The sequence below is a fragment of the Phalacrocorax aristotelis genome, chromosome 1 (genome assembly GCF_949628215.1).
Source record: "Phalacrocorax aristotelis chromosome 1, bGulAri2.1, whole genome shotgun sequence".
In the NCBI taxonomy this organism is placed as follows: domain Eukaryota; kingdom Metazoa; phylum Chordata; class Aves; order Suliformes; family Phalacrocoracidae; genus Phalacrocorax; species Phalacrocorax aristotelis.
In genome coordinates this window covers 150,818,937-150,840,518 of record NC_134276.1, presented here as the reverse complement: position 1 = coordinate 150,840,518, position 21,582 = coordinate 150,818,937, and the positions used below count along the sequence as shown (strand labels likewise).

Below are 21,582 nucleotides of genomic sequence, written 5' to 3'. Positions count from 1 at the left end.
CTCTTTTTTGGTCATTTCTATGGGCAAGTGTATGAATCTCCTTATATCCTCAGCTGAAAATGCCAACAAAAAAGGACCATTAACACTCCTTTATTTTCACAGAAAAATGGCATGGGGAAGATAACACCATTTCCATTTGTATTCACAAGAAGAAAATCTAGGAAACTGGGAGCAGAACTGGTAGTAAAACTTTTAGAGAAACCTCCCTAAAATTTGGACTGCCAAACACCTAGGTGAATCAAGTTATACCATGGAGAACTGGATGTTCCCATTAAGGAGCTTGTCTGAATGAGGAGTGACGTATGGTGCTCACAGCTGTTTCTGAAAGGAATGATGTAAATGGAGATGACATACATGATATAGAAATGCTGCAGCAGCCACATAGTCAATTAAGATGTCTTTGTTTAAGTAGAAATCACATTATTAAACCTAGATGTTCTGAAGCTAGCGAACTCAACGCAAGGCTATCATTGCTAGTTTTTTCAAAGATGTTTCATCACAGACATCTGCCAGACAGCTGTGTAGACTTTCTGTCTGCGCTAATTTGCAAAGTATTATTGCTGGCCTTCAGCATTTAGAGCCATCTCCTTTTGGGCTGTCGATGGTCAAAAACTTACTTCTTGGAAATACTTTCTTCTTCTGGATAAGTTAGTTACTTTTGATTGCATTTGATTTATTTTAACTTTGGCATGGGCTTATTTTGTTGGGCTTACCTTGATTTTGTAAGGAATCTTATAAATACATAAATGCTGACTAGTACAGCAAGAAACTTAAGACATCACTGACTTTGCAGTACTGCCCCGCTGAAGACAACATCCTGCAGGATTCTCCCTTGTCCACCAACCTCCTTTCAGTTTTGAAGGTTAATCTCTTTGAGGAGCTTTTATTTTTTATTATTTCATTGCTTTGTCCTTTCCTGGAGGTTAACCTGGAGGATTTGGCTGAAGTGCCTGGAGGAGGGATGCTGGCTGGGCAGGTGGTGCAGGACCCGCAGGGAGCTGGCCCCCGCTTTCCCTGCTAACACTGCCCTCTCCTGGCTCTCCTCCTGTGGACCGAGAGCCGAGGCCCTTTGCAGGAGCCGGATGAAGAAAAGGAGAATTACATTGTTGGCCGCTTCTCCCTTTACTTGCTGTCTCTCCCAACCTCCATGACCTCCCACCCTTCTGATGAATGGCACTGTGAAATCTTTGTCCTGGCCCGAGAAGCCAAGGCACCCCTGTCTCAGAGTTCAACGTTCAAACCAGTCCCATGAATTTACCAGCGGTTGGGTGGTTTGCAGGCTGCTGTAACTGGGGCCGCCTGAATCGCTGGGGTTTCACAAAGCTGAGCAACCTGAGACTCAAAGGTAGTCCCTGAAACTCAGTCTCCTGGCGTTTAATATCCAGCACTACTCCCAGCTGGCCGTGCTGACTCTTTCAATCCTGCTTGCTGACTGGACCTCTCCTAGGCTTATCCATCCATTGCAAGTTTCTGACTAATAACTCTGCCAGGCTGTTGGAAGCAGGCTAATCGCCTATCCACAGTATGCCGTTTCTGAGCCATTACGGGTTACTGTTGAATTTCCCCCCTCCTCCCCTTCTCCCCTGAGAGCCCTTACAGAGCCCGGAGTGCTCCCCTCCCTCTCATTTTCCCCACTTTCCCGGCTCATGTCACTCTGCGGAGCAGGATCAGGTTGCTTTTGCATTGTGATTCTTGGCATGAGCCCCTCTCGGATTCATATAGCTGTTCTGTGAGTACGGCAGCCAGTAGGAACAAAGCACATAAGAACACATTAAACTAACATTCAGCACGCAAAGCCCAAATAATTTACTATATGCTACCCTGCCTAGTAAAGGGAATAGTGTAGCGGGCTTACCCTTTTAATTTCCTTTCTCTCAGTTTTGTCTATAGAAGTCTATACCTTTAACTTCCTTAAAAAGCGTTTGTATTTACTCTGCAATCATTCTTAGTCCATTTGTTTTTATGCTGTATTTCTTGCAATAACAATCTCCTGTCCTTTGCTTGATACCATCACTAAACAGAGATGTACTGTTGTATCTGATTAGAATTTTACTCGTAGAAATATAACCTTTCCCACTGCATTGTGCTTTTATGGTGGTAAAATGATCCCTGTTGTCCTGCTGCCTACAATGAGCAGTGTTACACAAATACAAATATATAGATCAAGAAATGTGCATACTGATGGCCAGTTATCCCTTCATGCATGAAAAATTCCAATTTGTCATCCTTTCCATGTCACATATGAACACAGGAGAGTTCCAATAACTTAGGAATAAGAAATGTTATGGGACTGCCAGGTAAGATGAGGAAAAAAAAACCCAAATTTGAAAGAAGGTTCAAAAATAGATGCTCAAAAAGCTGCTCAAAATGACAAATTTGGATGCAGAAGCTTGCAATAAACTTAAGAATCCATCTAAGTCTATGTACCTGCTACAAATATGCCTGTGTTATATTAATAGGGAATATAGTTTATTAGAAGTAATCATGTCACTGAAAAAAAACAGATGAATTTTTTTGATATATGCTATGTGAAAAAACTATATGCTTGAAAGCTTATCCAGTCTATCTATATCATCTGGTCTAGTAAGAGATGCTGTTTCTCCTTGTTCTGTTAGATCCTTAGACCATAGTGAAAACAGTAATCCCTAAGATGCTTGTACAAATTACAGCCTTACTTGGGATCCTGCACAGTTCACAGGCTAGCATGGATTTTATCAGTTGCTGGTCAGACAAACAGATTGCTGAAGGTAGATGTTTTCTGCTCTGCATTAAGACTCTCTGGGCCCCTAATTCTGGCAATGGCATTAGACTTGGAGGCAAAAACTATGTTCACATATACTCCAAGATGCTGTGTGGCATGGTTTGTAACACTGCTTGTTGGAAAAACAGTTTACAGACTGTAGACAGAGTGAATAAGATAAAGTTTTGAAGCTCCATGTCATTCTGAGCCAATTTCAATCTGGACAAAGAATGACCCAACAGGAAATGCAGCGTTTGTAAACAAAAACCCATCTATGCTCCACCACAGTTGTGTATAGACAACTTATGACTCAGTTAGGAAGCATAGTCTCTGAAAATTATTAACCCTGCTGAAAACTTAGAATTCTGGTTAACTCAGAGTGTATTTTGTGTAATTATGTAACATTTCTATTGATTTATTATAGGAGGTAATTCTGAAGTAGTGTCATATGAAACATCCTTTTATTCGTGAATAAAAGTCAAACTATTTAAAATAATGTACTAGCATAATGCCATACTGGTTCTGGAACACAGTTGCTTTCAGAAAAACATCATACGGCAGAAGCTTTTCTAATACACGTTGTAAAACAATTTATTCAGGAACAGTTAAGCCAGTTAGTTTTCCCACGTTGATGTGGCCTTAACTGGGAAGGTCACAAGCCTGGTCCTGTGCTTAAAAAGTGAAATAAAGAGAGGGGAGAGCACCCAGGTTCTGGCAAGGGACTCACCAAGGGAAGATGTCAATCCTGGAAGTGCCCAGCCTATTACGCCTCTGCTAGCTGCCTTTCTAAAAGTGTTGTTTTAGCTGAGAGCTGAGCCTGCTGGGCAGGCCTCATTATACAGGGAACACCTTTATCAGCAGAGAATGACCGTGCCTCTGTGTGTTTCTTGCAGCTTCATGACGAGTTAGAAAAGGGCGAGAAGGAAAGCGCAGAGCTGCAGGAGTTTGCCAATGCCATCTTACAGCAGATAGCGGATCACTGCCCTGACATCCTGGAGCAAGTCGTCAATGCACTTGAGGAGTCGTCATGACCTCGGCCACTAGCCCCACCGGAGCAACGCACCAGTGGCCGAGCCCAGTCAGTCCAAGGAGCCATGAGAGTGGATAGGAATGTGAAAGACAGAAAATGGAATAGAAACTTCTGGTGCACCTTTTACAAAGAAAACAAAAGCAAAAAAAACCGCTAAAAACTACATGCTCTCTAGGTTCTTCCAGTCTATGATTAATCAGTCATGTTTGCATTCATCTTCTCACTGCCTTTCTACTTTAGAATCCAATTCCTCATTGACTTTGTTGATGGTGACTTTTGGATACAGCTAACCAGAGCTCTTCCAAGTCTACTGAGCAAAGAAGAGGGGAACCACTGAATACAAGCATCTCTAGTTCTCCGTGAGGTTGCAGAAGGAAAGCCCTTGCCTTTCAGTCATTTATTGCTTCTTCTTTTTTTTTTTTTTTTTTTCTTCATAAAAGCTGAAAGCCTGAATTTCATAGTGCTAAAACCAAACCAGAGCGTGCTCTGATTATGGCTCATGACTGGCCAGCATCAGCTAGCTAGCTCAGGTCTCACTGCCTGTCTCAATGTCTCTTAAATAACAGAGAGAGGAAAGGAAGGTTTCCCATTTTGTTTCTTAGTCACTGCATCTATCGGCTGGGAAACAAGGTAGGCATACTGGTACTTTATGTTTACTTAACTTTGATTTTTATTGTTCACTGATCTGACTCTGAAGTGCCGAGTAGGGCATTTTTTCAGGGAACTGTTGTCATCTGTTGATTTCTTGAGTTTTTTAGCTGAGGTTTCTCATCATAGGTCTGTGTCTCCTGAGTTCTTATTTTACAGAGAGCTCTCTCCCTTCAAGCAGGTGTGGTCAACAGGTCAGCTCCCAGCTTTAACTTGTATAGTTTGTCCATTGCCAATTTTTCAGGCCATACATAGCTTTGTGAACGCTAGCTGCCATCAGAATAGCCTTAGGCATTTTGTAAATGAGAAAATTGTGTCATTTTGCTTGAAAGTATAATTTTAAAGCTAAGTTAGGTAAATCGGTAACATAGTTCTTACCATAATTATAATTTAATTTATTTTGGTTTAGCTTAGGTTGACAAGGAATGAGTTTGAGTTCAGAGCAATAACCCAGTCTTATAAAGAGGAGCATCTCTGCTGGAGTTGGCACCCAGCTGAGTAGATAGGTATAAAATCACAGCTTTAGTTAAACCAGTGCAATTCTTATATGTATGTGAGAGGCCTTAGTCTTGCTCCCATCCATCTTTGACACTCACTGAAGCCCCTGCTGATAGGTAATATGACCTGAAAAAGCAGGTCGGTTTGTCATTGTGGTGGCAAGTCAGAATCCTATTTTATGAGTAGGACTTGGGTGTTCATTCTTGGACTATGCATTAATGGGGAGACACGTTTTTTCCTGGCTACCAGTGGTTATGTGTGTCTGGGGGCATCTGCAGGACAGAACCCTTTAACACATCCCCATGTGCTCCTTAAAGGAGTTGTTCCCCTTTAGCTTTCTCATATTACTTAAGAGAATGAGGGGAGGGGGAAAGGAGACCAAATATCAACACAGCAGTGGAAGAAATCTTGGTTTTCTAGTCACTAGCTAATTGTGAATCCTCGCAGTAAACCTCCCATTCAGAGCCTGCAGTTTAATTCCATATGACTCACTATATTCTGAGCTTAATCGCTGAACTGTTGTGCTAAGGAAAACATTCCAAGCCCTTTCAGGAAAACTGCATTTCTTATGTCTTTCAGATACACAGCACAGCTCCCCCGTAGGTCTTTCACACCTTATTTTTATCTTTAGAAGTGACCAATTGCTTCCAATAGAAAGGAGATCAGCAAAAGTTTGAGTAAAGGAAGATGTAACCTGTCTTTTTTTCAAACGAGCACTGAAAATTGGGCAAGACTGAATCCTTATATACCTGTAGAGTCTATTGAAAACTGACTGATTTAAAATAAATCACATCCCAATTCATTCTACTGTAATGATTCGGCAGAAGGAACTGGATCCATAACCATGGTGTCCACTAGGAAGAAATATGTAAGTCTCCGAAGAAGAGGTGATTTGCACCTTTTCCATGTTTTGAACTGCCAGTGCTTTACAAACCAGGAAATGCAGCTTTAGTTCACGCTGTAGTGGCAGCCTGTGTCTGAAGCTTTTTTGTCGTGGATGAGGAGAGTAATGGGAACCTGAATGCGTGCAAGGGGGGAACACCGGAAGGTATGTAGACAGTGACTGTACATACCACTGAGCCGTGCCTCATCCCAGAACCACCCCTTTGGTCCCATTATTTGAGTCAGCACGTTTCGATAGGAGCTGTTGTTTTGAAATCTTTCCTCTTGCTTTTTCTTCATCACCCCTAATTACTCACTCAAGGAATTTAATGCCGCCTGTAAAAGCATCAGAGCCATCAGCCTAACATCATCGCACCACCACCATCACTCCTGACTATCTCATTAACTTATATGGTCAAATCTCCAGCTGCCCTGGTTCCCTGCTGTAAAACAATCCCTCCTCTGTGAGAAGCTGTGGAATTTCCCTTATCGATGGTTCAAATGACTCCTGCTTGTAAACCTCTTACTGAGATGTTCCTTGATAGCGTTTCTGCTGCAGGCAGGGGCAGGGGGAGGGGACGGTGACGAGGGGTGGTCACTTCGGGCTGTTATTTCAATTCCCTTGGTTTACTGCGTTGCCCCTTTGTTGCAGGAAAGCTGCAAGTTTCGGTGCTAGTTCCTCTGCATCTTTAACACAGCTGCCAGCCTGTGGCTGTGTTTCTAGAGTTGAAAGTGCCCCAGCCAAAGGCGCATTGCTGTCATGACAGCGTGTGCAGGATCTCTGCGTTGGCAGCCAGGTGAATCTCCGTGTTTACACATCTCCCGGCCTCTTCCCTGAAAGGATTTGTCAAGCCTGGCTAGTTTTCGCGCTGGCCATTTGGTCTTTTATCTGCCAGCCCCACACCTGCTGTTCCCCCCATCTGGATTGTCAGGCCTTTGCAAATTTTCTCGTTAACGGCTGTTATCTTCAAGGTCTTCTAGGCTTCCCATCTTCAACATTGATCTTAGTCCTCAGAAAAGTGCTTTCAGGGAGAGAGCAGATCTCGTTTGGGAACAGACTTGATCCGATTTGATCTCCATTAAACTATTTCAGGTAATCTCTCTGATCCTGTGTGGACAGAGATCTTGTCATGGTGTATAGCTTGAGGAACTATGTGATTCGGGAGGTGCTGCTGGCCACTGTTTAATGCTGAACATGACCAGTGAAAGCTTTTTCTTTTCACCCGCATGGAGTGCTACACCATTGGCCTTAGGGCAACAAAGGGATTTTGTTATAGTAATCCGTCACAAAATTGTGTATCAGGCACATGGCAGAAGGGCCATATGTGCACATACTGCGATGCTCATCCAGTTGCCTGACCCAGCAATGCTCTTCCAAAATCTTATGCCCAGGAGTCAGCAGCCAGGCAGATGCATACAGTTTCCTAGCACAGCAGTCCTGCAACGCAGCAGCTCTGGGAAATTACGGGGCGCTTCCCAGGGAGCCTGGGGAAACTTGCCTTTTCTTCTCCTTTTGAATGAAGTTCCATTTGCTACTGGAGCTGTGAAAGTTTTAATTGCTCTTCTTTTTTTTTTTTTCTTTCAAGCTGTCATTTGTAGAGAAACTGAGAGATGTAAGGACTTGAGGAGCTGTCTATAGAAAATTAAATAGGTCATTTTAGCTGGGTTTGGGCTAAAAAATAACTTAACTCAAGCTTGAAGCCCACATACAGTATAAAAGCTGACACCCCAACCACTCTTGTTCATGATATCCACAAGTCCAAGTACATGTTTTCCTCTCAATCCAGCCTCATGTAAAACACTGAAAGGACATTACAACACTAGAATTACAGGGTGAGGACATGAGCAGTTTGCGATTGGAAGAATTGTCTGGCGTGCTCCCAAACGAAGCTCTATGCTTCTAGTATTCTCTCTCGTTTTGACTGCCTTTAACCAGCTTTCCCTCTAGAAAATGCCAAACCCTCTTTGGAGTATCCGATTTTTGCCAAGTCTGGGGGACTGAAGGTGAAGGTCTGATGTGATGCACGAAACTCTGTGTGCCGTTTCTGGTTGCACAGCTGGATTATCCCTTCTCTAGCAAATTTTCTGGTACTTTGGGGCTCTTAGTATTTTGCACAAGGGAGCGTTAATGTCATAAATCTCATAGGCATCACCCTGTTTTTTGAACCAAAGGGGCACCTCTTTTTGTTTGCCCCGTAATTCCCACCCGTTGTGCTGCTAACACTCAGTTTGTTGGGAAATTTCTACAACTGGTAGATGGTTGCCAGGGTTGAGTCCCTATGCCTGTACTAATTGCCAATCATTGCCACTGAAGGGGTCTTTGCAAAGGCCGTAGAGTCTTGCGCCGATACCATTTTAAAGCAAAAATTTCACTACGTAAGTAATGCACATATTCCTCAAATGACTCCGATGAAATGCAAAAGGGAAATAGTACAATCAAGGCATCTAATATTAAAGGAAGCCTCTACTCAGCTCGGTGCCCACCCTGAAAGAGGGAACAGGAGAGGATGCAGAAGGCTGTGGATAACTAACACTGCCCCAGCGAAGCCGGCGGGGTGGGAGGGTCGGGCGCGGGGCATCACGGCTGGCGAGGCCAACTCTGCCAACCCATCTTGTCAGCGTGGCGAGGAAAAGGAGTGCGTGGGGGGGGGGGGTTTAAAAAAAATAATGTTTTTAATTGTTTTTTCCACATAAATGGAAGGAACCTTACGCAACAGCAAATCCTTCTGAACAAAATGGCTGTGTCCGCTGACTGTTTTTAAAAAAAAAAAAAAAAAAAAGAAAAACTGTTTCAAAACTTTTTAGTGTCAAAAGCATAAACACAGAAATCCTGACTTTTTCCAGTGTGTGTGGTGAGTGCTGTAACCCTGTCATCAGTATCTCTCCTGACTTTTTCAGGGGTGTTTTTTCCTGTTTTGTTTTCTGCTTGTCAATATTGTCTGTGTGGTCCTAAGGCTGGGGCAGTTACCAACAATGTGTGTCTGTTGTCGGATTAAAAAAAGATAGTAGTAGAACTGAAAAAGATGTGTTTTAAAAAATATATAAAAATAAATTTCATCAAAAGGAATTCAAGTACAGAAGCAACAAAGCTGTGACTCCTCCTCTTGGGATTGTACAGAAAAGGATTTGTGGGCTTATAATTATAACCAGTTGCCTTTCACGGGCCTTTGAGGTCCAAGGCAGCTTGGCCTCTTAGGAAATGTTACAAACCCTGTATAAATTCCTGCTTTCCCAGGTTTATGCTGTACACGTGTAGTACAGAAATGGGCAGAATGAAACAGTATTTTGGATATCAATCTTTTCTGGTAACGGTTATCAACACCAGGTATCCCTTAAGATAGGAACCGCTGATGTAAATGGGCCAAATGCTTTGGCCAAGTTTTCCCTGTCTTCTCAAGCCGCACCCGTCGGTACCAGGGACACGCGCAAGCGCAGATCGGCTGGTGCAGGCAGTCGCGTGTAGGTCCATCATCAAAGTCGTATTTCTTTGCATCCGGTATTGGCCACGTAGCCACAGGGCGTTATGGTACAGGAAAGGACTAGCAGCTGCCTTCTGCTGCGGTTGCATCAAGGACTTGCACTGCTTGAAAGGAACAACGTGAGGCTAAACCGGCACGTAACGTAAACAAAAAAACCCACACAAATCGCTTTACCTATGAGGCTGGGTAAAGAATTTCATTAAATGAATGTATTTTTTAATATCAAACTTATCATATGCTGTTTGTCCCCGTTTTGCACTTCCAGTTAAGATCCTGAAAATCACGTCAATCAGTTTTGGTTTTAGACAGACGTTTCCACTTTAGGTTCTCAGTGCTTTGGTGGGCCTTTCTGTTCAAAACATTGTTTCTCCATTTGGGAACTGGCAAAAAAATTGGTCTATCAGTCACATGTACTCTTCCTTGTTACAAAATGCGGTTATCTAAAAGCCAAGTTTGAAGCCAAATTTTATGACTAGACATCGTTCCTTTAATCTACCCCATCTTGCCAGCTCTCCATGGGCATGGCCGAGTCTCTGTCCTCCCTGCCTGCCCAGGGGCAGCTGCGTTTGGCCCTTGCTCGCACCCTCGTTACAGTGTATATGGGAAAGCTTTAGTGGCAAATGCCTGTATCTGTTCAGATGCTGAAGAAGGATGAATCAAATGGGACCACGAACGGGGGAATAATTTCTTGCTAGCCTAACATGCTGCTCCAAGCCCACTAAAACAGTATATCGCTGTTTCCCTCCAAGTCAGTAAATGAGGAGCGCTGCACTCCAGGTTCACAAATCATTTGTGGGGTTAAAAAAACCTCTGTGGGATGCTCCATCCAATCCACAGACACGGATCCCTCATTTGCTTTGGAAGAGACATGTTGCACTTTAGCGGAGGGGGAGACAGGCTTTGGGGATGGGATCTAGTGTACTTGAATTCCTTTTTGAAATAACAGCAGCGGGAGACATAGATGTCTGTGATGCAAGTGCGCACGCTGCCTTCAACTTGTATGTGTTTTATTGCTGGAGTCATGTTACTGACAGGATAATGAAAATTGCAAAGAAAACATGTTATATTCAACTTTGCCTTGATAATATAAACACTTTGTTCATTTTTTTTCTTCTTTTTTTATTCACAGACTAAGTTCATCAGGAAATTATAAAATTATTTAAAAATTCTGTGCCATGTCTTCATTTTGGTGAATTTTGGTGTGTCTTGCTCGGTGCCCCCTCCTGCGTGCCCGGGATCGGAGGGCAGGTAGGAGGGCTGAGTGGCTGTGTGGCTGTTCCCTGAGACCAGGCTTGAGGTCCCATTTGTTGGCACTGGAGCAACCCTACAAGGGTCTCGGCTGCACCACGTGCCTGGCAACCATCGTGGGCATAGCTGGGGCTGCCTGCAAGGTGAAGGTGAGGGGCTGTCAGTCACAGGAGTGTCCTGGTTACCCCAGGACCTCACAGGTCAGGTAAGTGGAGATGGAACAACTGCGTTTACAGCCAGCTGTTTCCTTTGTCTCTCTCGTGCCTCTTTTCCAAGTAAATGTGACTTAAACGTTGCTAACGAGTGACTGAATCCCAGATGTGCTTCCAGCGTTGAGTCAATGTCAGGATCACGTCTTACGGAGTAATGCGCCTGGAAAGCCTTGCCGTGCAAGGGCTGGTACGGCTGTCCTACAGAGCCTGTTCCTGGTGAGCCCCTGGTGGGACCTGTCCCCACGAGAGCAGAGAGTCACCACTTCATGGCATAAGACAAGCCATGCCCCCTGCAACGCTGGAGGAAACGGGCTCTACCCAGCATCCAGTCTCCAGCTGCTTTTTGAGGATCTGGGAAGTTGCCTCAGTAACATCACTATAAAATCTCATTTTTTCTGGCGTTTTTAACTGTTCTGAAGAGAATAGCATTGCAACACTGGGTCCCACTGGTAGAACAATGTCCATGTTAAACACACTCCACCAGATTCTCTGCAGCTATCCTGAAGCCCTGGCAGAGCAGACCTCCCCAAGTCGGGACACTTTCTAACCAACTTATCCCTCAAAGCCTCTCCATTTCTCTCTCCTTTTGTCTATCGGTGCAGCCGATTTTTCTCTGGGCTTTCTTGCTGGCCTTGTCCATTCTGCTTTCTGGAGATTTATCATTTCAAGGGACTCTTAAGATCTGGGCTCACTGTTTCCATATGAGTGACTTCATGTGTGACAGAACAGGCATCCTGATCTCAGTGCCTGGATGTTCCCCTCCTGCTAATTGAGTTTCAATCACTTGGGCTTCAATCAGGCATGTAAAGCAGCGTGTGGAAAAAGGATATGTGGGGATTAAGGGTCTCGGGAGCTTTGAAAGGAAGAGTCTATCGGCCTTTTGGTTCCCAGTCTGTTTTATGTTCGCTTGAGCGTCTTTGGCTGAGAAGGGGATTCGTGATTCCCGTCAGGCCAGGGTGTGCCTGGCTTTTGCAGCGCAGTCCAGATCAGCTGAATGAAACCACATGCCACGTAAATTTAACCAATTACTGTACAACGTGGTATCCGCCGGTCTGAAAGTGGTACAAATGCCATTTCTGAATGGCTTGTCCTTTTCAAAGAGGAGGACAAGTGAAAGGCGAGAGTCGCTGCCAGCGGGGGAGCACATCTGCAGGGAGAGCAGCACATCTGCAGGGAGAGCAGCACATCTGCAGGCAGAGCTGAGCCGAGCTGCTGCAGCCCACTCCGGCTCTGGCTGCTTGGTGTGTTGCACCGCCGTATCCCCACAGGCTGACTCATATTTTGGATGGCCCATAACAATAACACTGTTCGCACTACAAAGCGAAGATGCCAAATCCCTTTTGTGCGTTATCAGGTTACATTTTATGCATCGTGCAGTAAAACACAACAAGGCATCGGAATAAAACCGTCCGTGCTGGCTGCTGTTACTGTGACACAAAACAGGCAGGGCAGCAGTGGAAACGGTGAACGGTCAGCCCTGGGATCGAACACATGCGCGTTTCAAACGTTTTGCTTTGCACATATTGCAAAGGTAGGTTCATTGGGGTGTGCAGAGCCCCTGTGTTACCCAGGCTCCTGATTAAACACAGGCCTTCTGCAGCCTTCTGGCCAGGATGGCTTCGTAAGACCTGCTTTTCTAAATTACACCAGTCAGGGAAACTCTGCTGAAACCACATCAGCAATCCACTGGGAAGAGCAAAGTATTTAGGATCTCCTGTTTCTGACAGGATCTGCCGCACTTCTGCTGCACAGATGCCTTCTTATGTGGACTGGTGCTACAGGGCTGCATCAGCTGTACCACGCAGGATTACCCAAAACAGTAATTACAAACTAATTGCCTGCCCTAATGAAGTGATCTGCATATGGCTAGTGACCTTTAGACAGGGTCTTTGAGATATCAAGTAGCCACTCTTCTCGCTGGGCTTCAGGATGTTCAGAAAGCTTGGGCAAATGGCCAAAGTCCTCTTTTTTTACTGCCTTCAAAAACCCTCAGGAAAAGGCATATGCCTTGGGAAACTAAATGTATTGTAGCTATATATAATAAAATTAATTGCAAACAATTTTTTGCTTGTCAGGAAAACAGAGCCATACGTCTTGTGTTGGTAGACTTTATTTCTGAGTATACTGATGATGTATTATAAAACATAAGTGGAACCGCTGGGACCAGCTTGGGTGTAGCCGTGGGGTTACAGAAAGTGATTTTCTGGGTGTGGGCTTTAAATCCGGCTGGTTTTAAGTATGTGATCAGTAGCTTTTCCCAACAGTTGCAATTGCGAATGTTAAAACTGTTCTAGATGAATGACTAAGAAGTTAAATACTTAGGCCCAAGTTCTGCAGCGCATTTGTGTGAAGGTGTCGTTCACTTCAACGGGAAGTCAGCTCCAGGAGCGTCTATGGACGCAAACCTTGTGACAAGGCAAGTTGAAAAACATTTGGTTCCTTTATGTATTGGGAAGAAGGATGGGTTGCTGCTGTAGCTCAAAACCCCTCCTAGGAGGATTTTTGTTCAGCTCGAGTAAACCCTTCATTTTCTGTAAGGGCGCACCATCCTGGGGAACCACAAGTCCTGGAATGTATATGAATGCTCTTAACTCTCTTATATAACACATAGAAACTGTTTTTAGCTTTAAACAGTATATCATCTTGTAGCCCCATGTATTGAAGTGCACGTGTGCGTACATCTCTGTGTGTCTGTGCCCGTCCGTGTGATAATATAGACATGCATACAGCTGCACACTGAAAACCATGTTTCAAGAATACTAAGCTTGCAATGCCAAAAGTCTGGAAATTAGAAAAATCTACATGACTTCATGCCTAATAGATCCATGATGCAATTTTCGGTGATGTACTTATGTAACTATTTTTTTGCCGGACCTTTCCTTCATGAAGTGTGCAGGATGAACTGATTTCATCAAATCAGTAATTGCATAAACCCTGGCATTGCTGCCATCCACACTTCTTCCAAGACGGCCAGTCTCTCTTGCAAGCCTCTCGTTACTTTGGTTCTGTAAATTGTCCCTCACGTTAGTGACTACTTGGACATCAAGAGGTCTGCTCCTATAAAGAAGGAATTGCCTCAGAGTCCTTCCATATCTTTCAAGAAGCGTGAGCTCATATCTGCTCTAACGTGACTCTAAAATGAACCAAATCCTGACATTTGGGAAGACCCAGACTTCAGATTCCACAAGTGCCCGGAGCAGGGCATTTGGCCTAGCACAGCATACATATACATCATCCACATCCAGACCTAAATTGGGGTTCATCTCTTCTATCTGTACATGTGTTCCTTTGTTTAGGTCAACAAGAAAAATTCTTGTTATTCCAGGGATATGTGCATCAAACACCTCTTTGGGTACTTGGCTCAGTTTAGTTTTGCAAGTGTAAAAATGCAGCCTAGTTCCCTTTAACCATACACCTGCATTTGCCCAAACCTTCAGTTTGTTTCTGTGCTCGTCCCTCTCTCTTGACAGAGGTACCTGACCCTTCTTTACGAAACGTCTGCCAAGGGTGCTTAAGGCAGCACCTGCCATTCAATGCTGCTTGTGAGCAGACCTCCGCCTCTATCTCTGCTTCACACCTGTGCCAAACACAGACTGGCACCACAACGACAGCAGCTTGCGCTGTTGCTCCCTGGGCATGTCGGCACTTCCCCATGCGACGCACCTTCGAACTTTAATTGCCCCCACTTATTTCTAATGGGTTTGATCATTGGAATCTTCTTCTAGCAAAGATGATGCCTGTTTCTTCAGACACACAGCTGGACATTAACTGTGATCGGACACCATGCCCAGCAAAGATTGCCTGGGTCTTGCTGGGGAGTCAAAGACTTAGAGGGAGATCTGGTTTGACATTAAAATGGAGGTAGCAATGTGCTTCCTCTGTTCTTCCTTGTAGTCCGCAAAACACATTGCTTTTCTCAGCCAGGTCATTCCTGGCAGCAGCACAAGCGTTCCACAAAGTCCTGTATAAAATATCTGAGACTCTACCTGGCAGCTAGGGTCAGAAGGGGCATGGGTTTGCAGATGCTTGTAGACTGCAGTTGCTAGGAACTTCAAGATGCTTTGGCAGATACGTAATGACTTGCACGTGGGATTTAAAGGCTGAATGAAAAGTGCAGAAGGAGGTAAGCTTGATTTCAGCAAATTGGTTTTTGGTCCCCGAGTGACTTCAATCAACAGTTCATGCTATTCGTGTATGAATTAATTAATTTAGCATTAATAATTACTGTAAGTATTTTGGTGGTGGTAGTCATTAAAGTTTGAGAAAGCAAAGGGTGCAATTATTAAGGATATGTTGAACTATTGCCACTTTTGCTGATACCCTTCATCGCTGTAAAGTAGCATATCTTGGCTTCAGCTGTGTTTTCCCAATCCAAGTGGTAACTGTAAGGTTGTTTTCAGAGGGAGCCAGGGCTCAGCCCCAGCCAGGGCAGGAGCAGCCAGGGAGCTCTGCAGGCCCGTGGCATCCGCCAAAGCCAAGGATGGTCAGCTGTTTGCAGGGAAGGCACTTTATGCATCGCTTACTGGGGAGAAGTTCAGATGCAAGTACCATAAAACTGTCACTTCACCTGGTCCAGGCAGCCTACAACCTAAGTGTTATCAGCAGTTGCTTGATATTAATTGTTAAACCCTCTTGGAGACACTTTGAGCCGAAGCAGAAAACATCATGATTTTTACCGGAGACTGTAAAAACTGCCCTTATTTCTCCTCCTAGGAAATGTGGCTTTGTGTTAGGTTACTGTGGATGGGATCAATGTGAAGTTCTGGCCAAAGACAGCAGTTGGTGGCTGCCTTTGCCTGCGCTGTACAGAGCATACCCAGTGCAGGCTGGGCTTGTTAAAGGCCAATGTTCAGTAGAAGATGGGAGTTAGATGGCTTGATTCTCCTGCAGTACCAGAAATGGGTGTCTTCGTTGCCGCTTTCTCACCTGGTCTGATGCAGAGGGAAAAAAACCAGCAGTACTGAGTGGCTTTTTCTGTTTTTTTTTTTTTGCTGTATTTTCTGTATTTTTTTCTGTATTTTCTGTTTTTTGACTCTGCTGAGGAGTTTATCTGGGGGACTAAACTCATATGCATAAATCCAGGAATGCAGCCAAAGTGGTAACACAGCTATTAACAGGTTCACCTGGAGCTTGGCGCTGTTCGCAAGATGTCCGCTTTACTATGCCTGATGTGGCTGGTGAATACTCACGTTTTTACAGACTCTTGGTGCTCCAGAGACGTAAAATGAACAAGGATAAGTGGGAATTCATGCTGTTACCTTGATTCTCTGCGTAAGAGGAGGGCCTGCAACAGGGGGTTGTATGGAAAAACAAGAATCTCCACTGAGGATGATATATGACCATGGCAAGGTCTTTCTGCTGCTCGGCCCTTGCCGAGAGGAGAGGACAGTGGTAGCTGGCAGCTACTGCTTCAGCTGACATACACGACTTAGATTTGCATTGGGCTAAGAGCATGCACGCTGCCAATTGCCAAAGCTCAGCTAACTTGCAGCAATTTGTTAAGCAGTAGTAACTCAGTGGTTGCATTGTCTCTTCAGATAACAAGCTAGCAAAATGCTTTAAGGCGGTAGTGCCTTATTTTTCAGTACGGTCAGCTTTCCGTCTCAGAAAGCAGCACCCATTTTTGTTATCTTTATTTTTTTAACTCAAAACTGTTAAACACGAGGGGCTTTCTGGTTACTTTGAGTGGCCTGCAAAGTTTTACGACAGGCATGACAAATGCAGGAACCGCTGCCCCAGAGCACGTGGTGCTGCTGGTCCTTCAAGAGGAGACGGTACGAACTAAGTTGCTCAATCCACTCTGACTTCTGCAAACTCCATTGGGACCATTTCAATTCACACAGTACTGTAAGGTCTCTATTCTTCCTGCCCCAATAGCATGAGAAATGCAAAACACTCTTTTGAGCATATATAACAGAAACTCTTTTCCCTTAGTATCTTTAGGCCAGGATTCAAAATCCTCCATCACCATGGTGACATTGCACGTCACAAATTGTGCTTCCTACTGTGCCTTCTGAAGGGTCCTCTGATGGCAGCAACATGGCACCTTGAATCCAGCACAGATCCTTTGCCAGACCCAGGGCAGGAGAGGTACAACAGCCTGGAGGAAACCTGAGGAAACGACAGGACCAGGATTTGTCAGCAAAATGTAACGCAAGTTTGCAGCTTCCATTGGGAACCCATGTCCACGGCCACCCTGGGGTGGCAGGGAGGGATTAACGTCTTTGACCACCCGTTCACTGTTTGTAACCCATGGTTCTTCATGGACCTGAGGAGGGGTTTGCCTGCTCACCCAGCCTGTGAGCGTGGTGTGCCAGGGTGAGGCAGCAGCTGCTGGCTTCGCACTGAGCTGCAGGAACGAGCACTTTGCCAAATCGTAGATGTCGGACACATAGTGCACCTAATGCAACATCAGTCCTTACAATCTCCCAACTTACCCAAGTCAGGCATGATGACTTTAAGGTGACAGTGAAAGGCTGCTCCTCGCCCTTATGGTTGGAGGCTTTAATTTGATCCCTTTGTTAATGAAGTGATGACTCTTGAAAACGAGAGGTAACACAATTATTTATGCTCATCTGTCAGAAGAGTAGATCAAAGCTATCTATAGAGTTGCAGACAAATATCACCACAGATGACCCAGAGGCTTCCTTTGTGAAGTGACAGGCTGGAGCATGACTTCATTGGGAAACCAGTCTTAGATCCATACAGCAAAGTCACCCAGCCTAACGCTGACCCAGAGCTTTTTTCCACATTTGCTTACAGCTGAGTAGCGACAGGGGTTAGAGATGATGACGCCAACTTTCCCTGTTTTTGTTTTTCTGGTAAGAGACCTTATTCAGCACAACAGTATCATTTATGCTCATCATTACATGTGCAATCTTAAGATGGTATCTCGGCAAGTTCAGACGTGACGGAGGCCTTTAGGTTGTGTCTCTGCGGGGTGTGTTGCAGCCTGGCGCTGTGCAGCGAGGGTGTCATGGATCACTTGGGAACCTCTGTGGACGTGTGAGGAGTCAGTGGCATAGCAATCACTTCGAGCCAGGCCTGACCGGCTCCCTGCCATCCAGGTGTCTCAAAACACATCCTCACCATAGGGCTGACACCACTAACTACTACTGTCTTCTTAACAAGGAGGAGCCAAGGAAGGTTTCCATAACACACTGACAAAGACTGATCTGGTCACCCCTAAAGCCCAACTGTATATACTCATTAAGTATCAAGAGAGGCAGACCTGGGCCCCCCGCACCACACAGAAGCTCATTTGCTCTCCGTAGATCTCTAAGCACAACATTATTCATGCTACTATGAAAGGGATTATGTACAAGCCATATCCTGAAGGGTGTTGAAAACAATGTTACAACCTTCCATGACACTTGGTTCTTCCAAACATGGCCCCTGAAACCCTGCGATGGAAAGAGCGTCCCCACCTGCATTTACAAAAAAAAAAAAAAAGAGAATCCCAGCTCCCATTGGTGGAGGGAAATGAAGAAAAATGTAGCTCCAGTGAACACTAAAGTCTCAAAAACAAGAATTAAAGCCACCAAAAAAAAGCCTCCCTGAGTAAAAAACAAGATCTTATACACCTGAGCAAATACGTTTTTGGGCGTGAATCATGGTGTCTTCAGGTTTTTTGAGGTTTTTATTTTAATTTGGGTTTGGGTGGGGGGTGGGGGTTGGTTTTTGCAAGTGTGTATAATTACAGTCCCAGGATGTGTTGAAGCATTTAGTGATTTGGCTTAACTTCAGATGCCACAAGCAGTGTTAGCAGGTAGGTGTTCTGCGCACCCTGGAAAATCAGAGGCTTAGGCTGAAAATTCAGAGCCATGACTTACTTAAGGTTGTCAACCACAGAAAATATGGAACACATAAACAATTACACTTAAATTTTATGGAGGAACTCTATGTCTTTAATTTTACCTTTGTAAGAGTGCATGGTAGCAATCTGAACTAGGACTCATTGGTTTATACGTCTTTAGTTTCTTGCATGTGTAAAAACACACACGCACCTTTTTTTGTGAACAAGCTCTTGTAATGTGCCACCAACTGCTTGTGCCGTGGGAGCATCAGTATCTGCGTGCATCCCCTTGTCTGGTGGCCGAGCGCTGAGCCCATATTCGTCACAACAGCCGAGTGCCTTAGAAGAAAACCATCTATTGCTATGTGGTTTCTTCCCTCTTCGTATCTTGTGGCTGCACTGGTGCTTCTGTTATTATAGTTTCCTTCCCTGACTACTTTGCGTGCTTTAATGCTGATGTTTGTGTAAGCCTGTATATTACCCATGCTATATATATTTGTTTAGAAGCCACAGTGCTTAAGAAACCTATTTATGTTCCCTTCAGCTTGCACTGTGAAGGTGAGTCTATTAAGCAAAGGCATTTGTCATCAAAGGACACTTTGGAGCCTAGGAAACATGGTGGTTTTCATCCAAAGGCTTTATTGTCGTCAGGTTGGTTTGCAGAATGATTTGTGAGTGGTAAAACCAGGAGCTACAGACCCCATCCTAAGCCTCACTTACATTCTTCCGTTCATCCCTGGGCTTTGTGGGACCCAGAAATAAAAGCAGGAAATGCGCTGTGGTTTCACTAGCTGTAAATAGCGACCGTCCCCAGGCTGTGTGAGATCCATCCCAGGGCAGTGTCTGCCTTCGGGCAGCAGCACTAGCAATCACATGCCTGGCAGACGTACATTATATCCCTCCCCACGCACTGCCCTAAGCCTCCCTTTTGCAGCCCTGCAGTCCCGGCAGCTCCGTCCCACCCTCCTGTTCTGCGTGGTGACATTCCTGACCCCATCCAGATTCTGCCCACTGTCCCAGCTCGCTGGTGGCAAGGTGGCACTGGTTGCACCCTCCTGGCTTGGCATCTCAGCACATTTCAGTCCCTTCCCTCACCACCTGCCAGGCCGCGGAGCGTGTGCCACCCACCCCAGAAGCCAGCTTGCATCACCCGCGTGGCCCTGGGGCAGCCCGAGCAGGGCGTCAGGCCTGGCCCCAGAGCCGGGAGTGCCCAAGCCAGCGGTGACGCGGAGAGGCACAGAGCAAGCCCAGGAAGCAACTCTCACGTCAGGTTTGGGGGGTTGTGTCCCCCATGCCCACCCACAGCGGGTGCCTGCGGGGCCAGACAGGGGAGAGGGGGCTCGACCCTGTTAGCCCATCCTTTGTGTCTCCCCATCAGTGTGAGCCCACCTGTCTGCATGGTCCATGGGAAAGCTGGATGTAACATGTGAATTGTGTTTGTTTCCTCTTTTAGCTGAAGTTGCTCTGCGGTATTAATCTTAGTGATTATCAGGAGAATAATCCCCTTTCACCTCATCAGTGCCAGATCCAGCCAGAGGCCTGTCTTGCTTTCGAAGAAAGAAATTGCAGAAGAACATTTAAGCAAGTGAAGAAAGAAATTATGAAGGGAGATCAGAAAGAAGGAGAGAAGAATACAGAAAAATAAAAGGAGAAAAAAAGAATGAAAGAGATTAAATAGAGAAATTGGGGAGCATGTAGTGGAGTGAGGTAAACCATTAGCATCGACTGGGATTCCCCTGGTGCCGTTCAGGGGAAGGGCCTCTGCTGCTGCAGTAAAAAGCAGCTCAGCGTGGAGGGGCAAGCATCCCCTCCCACCCAGCTGCACCCCCTGAGCAGCAGCAAGCTGCAAGAGAGGGGGATGCCAGGGCTCATCTGTCTCTGACAGATCCCAGCTAGAGCCTCGCGTGCACTTTCCCAAACAGCACCAGCTGATGCTCAGCTGTTCAGGGACATCTTCTTGCCAGATTTGCAGGACTTCAGCATCACTCCGCTAATCCAGAGGGAGGGGGAGCTGGTGGAGCAATCGCTCCCTTCTGATGGTGCAGGGCAGGAATTTGGGTTTCATCGTTCCCTGACAGTCAGGCAATGGGGGGAGCCCTCTGTCACAGCACCTGGGGTGAACAGCCCCAGCGCTGTGTCCTCAGTGCCCCCATGCCCCAGCCCAGCTGCGCCCTGGGGTTGCTCCTGTCATCACAGGGTGATGCTTGCCCTGCCTGCAAGTGGTCAGGGGTTTGCTGGCACGTCCTGTGCACCCCAGCCTGCACACAGGTGTGTACACAGAGGCACATGCATGCACACCCATGGGCTGCTGCCGCTGGTGAAGCCCATCACATGGTTGCTATCACAGACCGCGTTTAGTTATGCTGTGGAGCTCGTTACCACAGGAAGCAGCTGAGGCCAAGAATTAAGTAAGACTTTAGAATGGAATCGGCCATTCGAACAGACAATAAGAATATCCAGAGTTGTCATAATTCATGCCGATAAAAATTTTGGAAAGGATGTACAACTCTTCGCCTCAGGGTTTAAGCCAAGTAGAAAAGACCGAGAGACTTGGTCTGAGAGGAGGGGAGTCGGGGGGCAGATTACCTCACCGTCTGACTATGGCCGTGGCCCCACACCTCCCCAACCTCATAGCCCTGGTCCTTACCAGTGGCAGGGCATGGGACTCAGTGCCCTGGGCTGGCCCCGGGGGCATCACCTGTCCCCCTTGCCCAGCAGTGCCATGGGGCCAGGTGATGCCTATCCACCCATGGGAGAGAGGGATGGGGAAGCTCTCCCAGCTCCATGGGACAAAACCTAACACGGACCTGGTCCATCCCCACGGCCACCATGGGGACCTGGGGCAGCTTCCCCCACACCAGCCCATGGTTGGGGCCAACTCCACGTTGCTGCCCGAGCTGGCAGTGAGGGCTGGTAGGACTTGGGTGGGAGGCTGATCCTGCCCTGGTCACACCAGCCGGGTCTCCTCACTAGGGGCCGCTGAGGGGGGCAGTTACAGTTTAACTCGCTCAGCCCACAGAGCCTGCTGTTGGGAGCGCCTGTCTAATGAT

The 21,582-nt window shown here is 46.0% G+C and overlaps 1 protein-coding gene across 6 annotated transcripts in view; it reads left to right on the top strand.

Annotated features, from left to right (window-relative positions):
• The window catches only part of ERC1 (ELKS/RAB6-interacting/CAST family member 1), a 303,504-nt gene extending 296,018 nt beyond the window's left edge, over nucleotides 1–7,486 (top strand). For all 6 annotated transcript variants that reach the window (XM_075115935.1, XM_075115897.1, XM_075115945.1 and 3 more), the window contains one exon: nucleotides 3,634–7,486. In XM_075115935.1, the coding sequence (XP_074972036.1) occupies nucleotides 3,634–3,771 (138 nt within the window). In that variant the 3' untranslated portion in view covers nucleotides 3,772–7,486. The remainder of the gene's footprint in view (nucleotides 1–3,633) is intronic.
• The last annotated feature ends 14,096 nt before the right edge of the window (nucleotides 7,487–21,582 follow it).